Raw genomic sequence first — 10,667 nt, 5'->3', positions numbered from 1 at the left:
TCGCTCTAAAGGGATGTTGTAACCACTTGCTTCATCCAGGGCAATTTCTTCATTAATCTAAAAGCATAAGCAATGCATTCAATGTGCAGAGACCATCATCATTTTAACAGGAATTGAGTTTTATTGGCAGCTTACAAGAAATCATTGATCAACAATGTACCTATTCTAACAATGCTTATGAAATTTAACAACGATTCTGCTGTTCAAAAGTTTCAAATAGAAGCTTAGCTAGATTAACTTGCAATGAAAGAGGTTGAGCAATGAAAATGAGGGATGTGCACAATATCTTTGGGAAGGGTATTATTGTATTGCTCGAGGAGCAAGGAGACCACAAACCCATTTGGAAACAAAGAGAAGAATTTTAAAATCTTGCCTGGCTCATGTATCTTTCATTCCTTGTTTAGACAGTGCTCTTCTGCAGGGCTAAAGGCACACTAAAAATTACCGCAAAACATTGCAAATCAGACCTGTTTCAGAATTCGCTGGGTAAGCAGCTCTTCATTTTCTTCATCACTGTCCATCTCAGCATATGTCCAGTCATCCACAGCTATGATGACAGAAGTAGAAACCATCCATGAGTTTGCAATCTATTTATTATGGTCTTTTATCAGTGACTTTATGTATTTGCAGAAATGTACATTGGCAGTCTTGGTACCACATTCATTAACCCAGAACAGCCTCAATGCTGGATCACTCAACAATGTTCAACTCACTACTGACAAAATTTCACTATTCAGTGAATGCCTATTTTACCACAGCTTTTGTACAATGAATTAAGACATGGTGCACAAGAATCATAGGAATTATGGTTTTAAATTTCTGCTTCTCTGCTGCATCCCTATGGCAACATCCTGATGAATCAGAATGAAAATTGACAGGTAACTGTTCTTGATGTATCTCCATGCCAACGATGTCCTGACCAATCAGCATCCTCTTCTCATACTGCATAAAACGATGCTCCTTTCTCAAGTTGATTCTTGCATCCTTGCTCTGATAAATGCCACATGAAAAGTTTCAACTTCTTGCCTCCTTTGAGCAAAGTTTGTTTCTTACAATGAAGCAATTATTTGTAGGCCCCAATACAAATATGAACACCTGCAAAAAAATGAGCTCAGGCCAGCTAATGGTGGTATATTGCATTCAAGTTCACTATCTACAATCTTCCTTACCAAGTGATGATGACTAGAAAGACATCTCCCCAAGCACAGTATCATTAAGCCTACATCTGGGTAGTAGCTGCTATGCACACGACATTCTTGCAATCTTGAAGGCCAAGTTCAGGGCTTGTTGGGCCTGGCCACAGCAGGCCGACAGCCTCATCAATGAGTATTTCACACCATTCTCAGTACCTGGAGGAAGGTGCATCCTTACCTATGCCATGCTCCTCCTTACCCTATGGTAAAGGAGAGTGTTTCCACAATAAGCTGAATTACATGTGTAGTGTAAGCAGAGCAGAATAAGTGATATTTAATTCCCTGAAGCAGTCAGGGGAAAATTTTGTCAGCCTCTCACGGGAGATACCACTGCAGTCCACCAGCTGACCATGAAAGGCAAAGACCCAACACCTAATGGGAAAGGTCAATCCCCTTCACCTACAGATTGAACAAATACCAGAATGCATCATAAACCCCATACAAACTGTCATAAATTACTATATATTAACATGTACAATAGCTTCAGATATTGGATAATTGAATGTGCTTTCATTTAGAAACTCACCACAAATTGAAAAATACATTGATATTGTAGCTCCTTACATGTCTTTGTGACTTGAGCTTTGTAGTAAACCCAAGGTTTAATTCCCAGTTGTTGCTGGATTGGTTGAACTCATGCAGGATAGGGCAATGGGCAAACAGCACCTACGTTCTACCAGATGACCCAATGGAAAGTGCACAGCATAACAACAGAATGACCTGTCAACACAATGTCTAAACTCACACAAGTTTATAGCCTCTTGGATACAGTGGAGAATTGAACAATAAGGGGAGTGGAAATACTTTGTTCCTGCACCTCCACATTTCACTGTGCTTCACTGTCAATGGATTAAAAAAATTTGATTCCTCAGCCTTTCAAATACTTTAGTGGGAACACCATCACCATAAGCATTGCAGCAATCCGAAGAGAAAGTTTGCCCTCATAGGCTCAGGGAGACATAAGCAGCATTGCCAGCAGCAATCACATACAAAGAGTAATATTTTATTTTTAAGAATCTAGAGAAATGTTCATCCAAACCGATCTGCACTCACCACTTGGGTCTTCTCCTTTCAGTGTGGCCAGTCTCCTGGATATCTTCGAGACTTGTTCCTTGTGCAAATTGTCCTGCTTCAGCTCTGCTGTCACCTGGTCGAGCAGATTACTCTTCTCATCAAAAAGTTTGCTGTTATCGTTGGTAATGTTGAAATTACGTGGATCGATTCCTTTATTCAAGTCATTCATCGCATTATCTATATCCAACACACAAAGACTGTTTAGAGATATTGGGGGAAGTGAGTTAGCCCATGTAGAACCTGTGCCTTTCAGCCAACACACCTGTCACACAAGGTTCGAAAATGTGTGCACACTTCTGGTGCAACAGCCATTAAAATCAAAGGTATGATCCTCACTGAACACTCAGATATGTGTTCTTTTCAGGAGTTTAATAGCTCACAATCAGGATTTAACGAAAGTGACTTTCTTTTGCCTTGCAGGGCCATAGTTGGTGTGCAGTTGCAACATCCCACAACAACTCTAAGCTGGTTCAACGCAGGGCATTTGAATTATTGTACAACTCAATGAGAAAGCTGGTGGCCAAAGATAATTAAGGCATGTTTCATGCTTTGTTTTTGAGCCACTAACGCAGTCCAGACATTCAATTTTCATGATGGCGAGTGACACAGACAAGCTTCACATTGTCTGAGCAAGATATTACAAGAATAGAATGATATATGTGGAGTTTTTCTCACTGAAGTCAAGGTACTAAACCCCAAATCACTGTACTTTGATATGATAGTAATTGTGCAACCAACTGTGAACCCAATGCCAAGGTCTGCTGAAATCAAACACGTTAGTGAAACTTGGTGCCAATACATCAGTGCACTTGTCCACAGGAAAAAAGAGGCAGAAACAGTTTACAGGGGCAACAGTTCAATTAACATGATAGGTCCTAATGTATTAGCAGCATCCTTTGATTTTTCTCCATGATTACATAAACATTTTGATTCCCAGCGGCATCCTCCCTGAACATTTACAAAATGACAAAGGAATCTAAGCACAGAGGTCCAGTTGTGGCAACATCCAACTTTTTACAGGACAAGCTCTCAGTTACAAGGAATGGTTAGGAACAATGTACCTGAACCTTATGTCAATAGGTCTCTCCTTATCACACCACAGTAGATTGGGAAATAATCATAAACACATGCAGGCAATGTGTTCCCATTCTTTGTTCATATTGCCTGTGCGACATTTTACGTGTCTTGTTTCACAATGGCAAATTAAGAGGGTTACAGGAAATCAAAAGTTTCCCAACCTGAAAATATACTGCCTAAAAATTGAGCTGTACAATCCAGAAGAGACGCAAGCTTTATTTCCAAGTTTGCGCCAGTTAACTGATAAAAGAAAAAAAGCAATGAATAGGGTGCTGCAACCGGGCATAATAATTCCTGTGGTAAGGATAATAACAAGAATAAATAATTAGGGGTCCAGCTTCTAACAGCTATCCAACAGACAGAAAATCACATGACAATGTCAACAGTGATGACTGCTTCTCATTGGTGAAAAATGGTTGCCATTAATTATGAATAATGACCATTTAGGTACTAGTGACTGCTAGCACCTATGACACTGCTATTAAGAATGCTAACACATTCACATGAAATAACTGATGAAAAATAATGTCTGCAGGGAGAATTAAAATGGGATGGTGCATGCAACAGCATGGACCATTGGGAAAGAGGTTTACTCACCAGAGGGTGGGATGTAAAACTCCACTGTTGCAATCAGGAAAACTAGGCTCAGTTTTTCCTTGCATTCAACAAGAATAAACTGGCTCTTTCTATGTGCTTCTCTTGATTTCAGACAGGAAGCTAGCAATCTGCCTTGGCTATATTTTCAAGCAGAGAATATTAAGATCAACAAAAGAGAAAATAAAGAATTTTTTAAAAAAAGTTGTGTGGAGAAAGGATTCTTGAAAAGAATTAGTGAAAGATGAGAGAGTACCTGCACAGCAAGAAGCCATTCAGTCCAACAAGTCTGTGAACCTCCTCCCACATACTTCAGCCGGAGTTTTCATTCTTTTCTCCCTCATTCATAACATCTCGCTGCCTATTAAATACATTGAGGTCAAATACCCCTGTGGCAGCATATTTGACAATCCTGAGTATTCCCTGGCTGAAGAACTTTTATCAGTGGCCATTTCATTGACAGTCTCAAACTTTTGGAATTCAAGAAACCCAAAAGAAAGGCACATGAAAAGAGTGAACAAAAGATTTTTCATACAACTTGCCTTTAAGACCAGGGTTGTACTTTTGGTCTATGGCTGCTTCTTCTGATATTTGTTTGAAGAGGTCATTGGCTTGTTCCGTTTGAGTCCTAGTATCAGGAGTCTGATAACTCTACAACAGTTAAAAAGAAACAGACTTCAGCTAAACTTCCAACAGGAATTTGCAGATGGCTAAACAACTGAATTTGGGATATGGTACGTTATGCTTTCATCACTGTGAAATTGGTCTATATTTAGACTGCCAGGATGGAAGCTTCGTTATGAGTTATGACTGATGGATTTTATGTAAAAATGAACAAACATTCTTAATACAGTCCTTGATGTACAACTGGTCAACTCAACGTTAACTTGATAATCTGGATGGGTAAATGAATAGAAAGTGTTTAGAGGGATATGGGCCAAATGCTGGCAAATGGAACTGGATTAATTTAGGATTTCTAGTCAGCATGGGTGAGTTGGACCGAAGGGTTTGTTTGCATGACTCTAACCCCAGGAGAGTCCATGGGATTCTTGGAACAGGAAATGGGTAAATACTACAGAAGTTCAGGAGCTATGTCTGACCAATCAGTGTGACACTTCAGCACAAAAGATTGCTAACAACAGAGGTGAACAGATGAACATCATACCAAGAGGTTTAACAGAGAATCCCTAAGCTTCAATAAAAGGCAAAATGTTGTAGTTTTCCAGCATCTGAGGGAAAGAAAACACTGAAAATGCTGGAGAAACTCAGCATCTCAATTTCAACTTCTGTTTATCTCTCCACAGATGCTGCCAGACCTGCTGCATTCCTCCAGTATTTTCTGTGTTTATCTCTCTAAGCTTTCACACAGGAAGCAAGGTTATATTTAAAAGTAGACAGGATCTGGAATTTTGCCACCAGTAAGAAGTTCTGACACCTAAAGCATTTGGCCTTGGGTTAAACTCCTAATACACTTAGCAGGACAAAAGTTGTCACCTACAACATTAATCAAAATTAAGAAACCATTTTGCCTCAATTACTCAGCAAATTTAACAATTTAGGAAACTAAGTAATGTGATTTTTTAAGAAGCTGAGAGAAATTCATTTTTCCGAACTAATCTTTACAACATTGAAGCAAAAACATCAACAATTCAAAGCTTGCACTGCATCTTTCGCTACTCCAATAGATAAAACTTCAGTAAAAAAATCAAAGGCAACAGCATTTATGGAAATTTCAAAACGTTGACATAACTATACCACTGTTTCCATTTGGTCTCCAGCAAAATTCATTCCAGACTCAAGGCAATTCCTGTTCGTAACTTGTATTTTTAGAATGGTATTTTTAGAAGAAAGGACTAGGCCCTTACAGGTCTGGGGGCTTTTGGAGGTGGTGGCTGACCCTTTAACAGGGCTAGCTTGCCCTCTATCTCTGCTGTGGAGGGTATAGGTTGCAGAGGGTCCTTCTTTAATGCAGCCAGTCGCGATTCAATCTCCTGCTGAGAAGCTATAGATTCTGCAACAAAAAGGAAAACATTATGGAATGGAAAGCAACGTGTAACCAGGCAGTGATCCAATTCAGTCCCTACCCAAGGGTTGCAAAATATTTGGCATTCCGGTGGAGACAAGTCTGAATGGATCACCTGTAAATTTTCACGTTGTGATAATATTCAGTTTTGTTTCTCCAGATGATATTCTTGAATTTTGTAAATGTCGCAACGAAGAGGAATATTTTTCCAGACACTGTCAATGAAGTGTTCCAGCTCAAGGGCTGTTTCAATTTGAATGGAGGCAATTTCAGGATGATTTGTAAATGTTACAACAGTAACAACATTTTAAAATATTTCACTGTCTGTGCCAGTAGTTTGAAATGATGAGACACATCTTCATTGCTTACCAAAAGCATCAAACAAGCTCGACATCAAGATCTCTCCATGTGGAAGTTACAGCAGGCAACTTCAGTTTGCCGCTGGCCAAGGTCAATTTTCTCCAACAGACTGTAAAATTCTCCCCTTTCGAAAGTAATTTTGAAATTATTGAGGTTGCTTCCACCTTCCATTCAAACATTATAAACCAGGTTGCAACAACTTCTCCAGACAAAAATAAAGTCTCAACTTTCCACTAATTCTTCAGGAAATTACTTTACGTCTGTTTTGTCTGTTAACCCAGCTTTTTACCTGAAGTGTTTTGTATTCGTCCAGACTATTAATTGCTTATCCCGCATGTTGGATACTATGATAGCTTCCTGGCAAACAGCAGGTAATCAACATCACTGATATGCAACGTAAAGGGCACAAATTGCATCCCTACACAGGTTTTGACAAATTATCACTGGAGAAAGTGCAAATGCAAGACTCCAATGGGCCCAATACAGACTGGGGACACAGTGAAAGCAGAAATCAGGGACCATGATACTCATGACGCTCATGTTTTGGGTACATCACCTCTCCCTGCCATATCTAATGCTTTAAAACAAGAAAAATGGCTTGTATCATAAACCACATTGCCTATTGGGCCAGAGACAATGAGCTACTCTGAAGATTAATCACTGATGCTACGGAATGCAAAATACTGGCTGTTCCCAGAAAAATTCCACAAACAGCAAGGATAAATGACAAGTGTTGTAGGTTAAGTAATCTTTGTTAACCCATCAGTCCTTAAAGTGACATGGGCAGACTAGACAGTAACGTGCATCCTCACCAATCCACAGGGAACAAGTTGCATCATTTTGCAATCAGCTACAAAATCACCTTTACCAATATAAATTAAAAGTGACTGGCCACATTTCATTAATAAACAGTAAATAGTAAAAATACAGATTTCAAGATTTGAGCCCCAATCTAAAGAAAGATAAACAAAGTCATCATAATACTATGAGATTATTGGGCAGCTCTCCCTGTTAGAGAGAGGTGACTGGTGGTGGTTTAACCCGAGGGTCATCATTACTCAGAGGCTGAGAAGGAGAGTCCTTCAGTCTTCAGCCGGTGCAGGAATTCAACCCATGCTGTTGCTGTTATTCTGCATCATACACCAGCCATCCAGCTGACTAACCAGTTAACTCAGAATTGAGGAAACGAATGTTGACCACAACACACTCAAAAACCCTCATATTTTAAACAGGGCAAAATATAATAATATATGTAACAATCTGTAACACCTCAGGCAATGCAATTTTCTTTCAGCAGTACACGTTGGCCTAAACCATATATTTAAACCCTAATGTGGAACTTGTAATCTTTAGACCCAGGCACAAGTACATTCCAGGCTCAACCAGAAATTCTATAAAAGAGAGAGGTTTCCACTGTATGCAATAAAATTGTTCTGATTAAAAATAATAACTCACTCAATTTGGTTCCTTCCTTCAACTTCTCCAGTCGTTCAGCAATGGCTCGGTCCTCTTTTGACAGTCCCAGATACTTCATACTTGGTGCCTGACTACCTGCTTTGTTGTCTGAAGTTTGTTCTTGCTGTTTAGCCTCCAGAGCAGCCACTCGCCTACATCAGAAACCCAGAAGAAAGCTTTACGGGGGCTATATCAGTATGAGTGATTGCACTGGGGAAGCACATCAATAGCCATTTCCAATTATATATTCCTGCATTTTCAAAATGTGAGTTTCCTTTGTGGAAGCTGTTAACAGTCGGTCTGAGTGCGCACGTGCGTATACACACACACACACACACACAGCTTGTGGACTGCAATTGTCCACAGAGTGGAAGATGCTCATGTTAAGAAATGCTTGCGTTCTCTCTGAAATATATTTTTACAATTATTTGTATTTATGTAACCCACAGTTATTTGTCTTTGGGCAGTATTATTGACATTATACACATTAAATCAAGTATTTCCACTGCAACTGTATCTAGGCACCTCAGGGCAAATGGTTTTGTAAGGAGACAAGGTGAATTTTGTCGCAGTGTCTGCAATTTAGGGTGGCACGGTTGCTCAGTGGTTAGCATCAAACTCCAGGGATCTGTAATCAATTCCAGCCTCAGGCAACTGTCAGTGTGGGTTTGCATATTCTACCTGTGTCTGCATGGTTTACATCTGGGTGCTCTGGTTTCCTCCCACAAAGATGTGCAGGTTAGGTGGATTGGCCATGCTAAATTGCCTATTATGTCCAGGGATGTGTAGGTTAGGTGGATTAACTGTGGGAAATGCAGGGTTACAGGGAGAGAGTGGTGGGATAAGTCTGGGTGGGATGCTCTTCGGAGAGTTGGTGTGGACTTGTTGGGCCAAATGGCCTGTTTCCATACTGTAAGAGTTCTTTGAATTTGTAACCTATTCTCAAAATAATCAAAAAAGTGGATGTGAGACCAGCACTGGGTATGCTCATCTCCTTCTGCTCATACCTCAGGGGCAACATCGCAAGTGATTGGACAAAACTGCTCTGTTTCTCCAAAGACACTGTTCGAAGAATGAAACAATTGTGAAACCGGAGAGATTCACAGAATTTAATGTTTTCCTGAAGTGGCGCAGGGCGGCATTACTTTAAACACAAGAGAGCGAGAGACAGAAAGAGTGAGAGACACACAAAGAGAAAGAAATAGAGACAGACAGAAAGAGAAAGACAGAAAAAAGAAAGAAAGAGCACGACAGAGTGCGAGAGTCACTCTGAACCTTTCATCATTACTTTTTCATTCATTGATTCATTAAAACTTCCCTCCAGGACAAAGTATGTCCCATTGTAGGCAGTGATACGTGTGCGCGCACACACACACAGACACACACACACACAGTGAAACAAAGAGATACACAAAGAGACACAAATCAACATGACCATCAGCATTGTATCACTTTAAACACAAGAGGGACAGTCAGATACAGGGGGGATGGGGCTGTAAACCCCACATCAACGGATTCACTCCCGAAACAACAGAGAGCCCATTGCAGAGATACAGACACAGGGATACAAACAAATATAGAAAATAACAAACTAGAACACCAAAGGCAATTCGATTTTTAATGAAAGAAATTCATTACATAGAAATTCTACACGTTATACTAAGCGGGAAGGGATGGGATGTATATTCTGTTGCACTCAGGAAAACACTCAAAATTTCAGCATTGTCAGCATTCCAACCCTCATCCATTTCCACTGAAAAATCTTTAGCAGGGATTTATATTAAAAAGGGGGTTAACAGGAGGTACAGATCAGCCAGAAGACAAGTAAGTAGTGAATATGTATTCAATCAGCAAACTATTCAGTTTTCCCTTCAGATGTTCATAATTTCCTTTCTCTCAAGGTTGTCCAGTTCAAGTTCTATAATGGAAGTGGTAGCCCTTATAACTAGACAGTAACAAATACAATTTGACAATGTAGAATTGTTATCCGACTACTCACTTTTTGTAGTTCTCTGGTGGAGACCACTTTGCAGCATTGTCCTGTTTCCCAGACCTGTGAAAGAATGAACAAATATTTTCTTCAAAGATTCTACTTTCTTGCTGTTCCATTTTTATATCGTCACATTTTATGTACTATTGCTAAGTCTGAAGGATGGACTCAGAGAAAGCTAACCTTCTCTTCCTGCTAAGAAATATCTCCCCTTCATGAAGACACGATCAGAACTCAGAACAGTCGGACACACTAGGGCTAAATATATTGAAGAATCAACCAGAAACATAGGTAGGCTGACAGTAACAAGTACCAACACAACTCAGCTATAGCATTATTACTGTACTAGAGCATTCATTCACAATAATTGCTACGCTGCTGCAACGTAAAATCCACCACATATCATTCATCTGCCACTGTAAAGATAATTGGGTGACAGAGATGAAATTGCATCTAAAGTTTGAGAAGATTTGTAGTTCAGGTTGTGGATGAGGCTGTAGACATGCTCACCGAGCTGGTGGGTTTGGTTGCAAACATTTCATCATCCTGCTAGGTAACATCATCAGCACGCCTCCGGTGAAGCATTGGTGTCCTGTCCCGTTGTTATTTATACGCCTCAGTTTGCTGGGGTGGTTGGTGTTGCTTTTGGTTTTTGTTTCTCAGTGGTTCGTACACAGAGTCTAATTCAATATTTGTTGATGGAGTTCAGGTTGGAATACAAGGTCTCCAGGGAGTTCCCCAGTGTGTCTCTATTTGGCTTGTGCTTTATCGGCTGTGTTGTCCCAGTTGAATTGGTGTCCCTCATTGTCCGTGTGCAGTGAGACAAGTGAGAATCAGTTGTATCTCTCGGTGGGCACCAACATCAAGGAGGACACCAACATCAAGGAGGACACCAACATCA

At 40.1% G+C, this 10,667-nt stretch overlaps 1 protein-coding gene across 1 annotated transcript in view; it reads right to left on the bottom strand.

Moving 5' to 3' along the window:
* Positions 1 to 6: 6 nt before the first annotated feature.
* zfyve19 (zinc finger, FYVE domain containing 19) overlaps positions 7 to 10,667 on the bottom strand; it is a gene marked incomplete at its 3' end in the record, with an annotated part of 19,809 nt that continues 9,148 nt past the window's right edge. The window contains exons 3-9 of the mRNA XM_048592858.1: positions 9,776 to 9,829; positions 7,777 to 7,928; positions 5,804 to 5,949; positions 4,481 to 4,589; positions 2,247 to 2,444; positions 468 to 547; positions 7 to 57 (exon numbers count right to left, since the gene is read on the bottom strand). Of these exons, the coding sequence (XP_048448815.1) occupies positions 7 to 57; positions 468 to 547; positions 2,247 to 2,444; positions 4,481 to 4,589; positions 5,804 to 5,949; positions 7,777 to 7,928; positions 9,776 to 9,829 (790 nt within the window). The remainder of the gene's footprint in view (positions 58 to 467; positions 548 to 2,246; positions 2,445 to 4,480; positions 4,590 to 5,803; positions 5,950 to 7,776; positions 7,929 to 9,775; positions 9,830 to 10,667) is intronic.

The sequence above is a fragment of the Rhincodon typus genome, unplaced genomic scaffold (genome assembly GCF_021869965.1).
Source record: "Rhincodon typus isolate 14 unplaced genomic scaffold, sRhiTyp1.1 hic_rhity00001934, whole genome shotgun sequence".
NCBI lineage: Eukaryota > Metazoa > Chordata > Chondrichthyes > Orectolobiformes > Rhincodontidae > Rhincodon > Rhincodon typus.
Note: the sequence above shows the minus strand (reverse complement) of the source record. Positions and strands in the feature narration are given on the sequence as shown.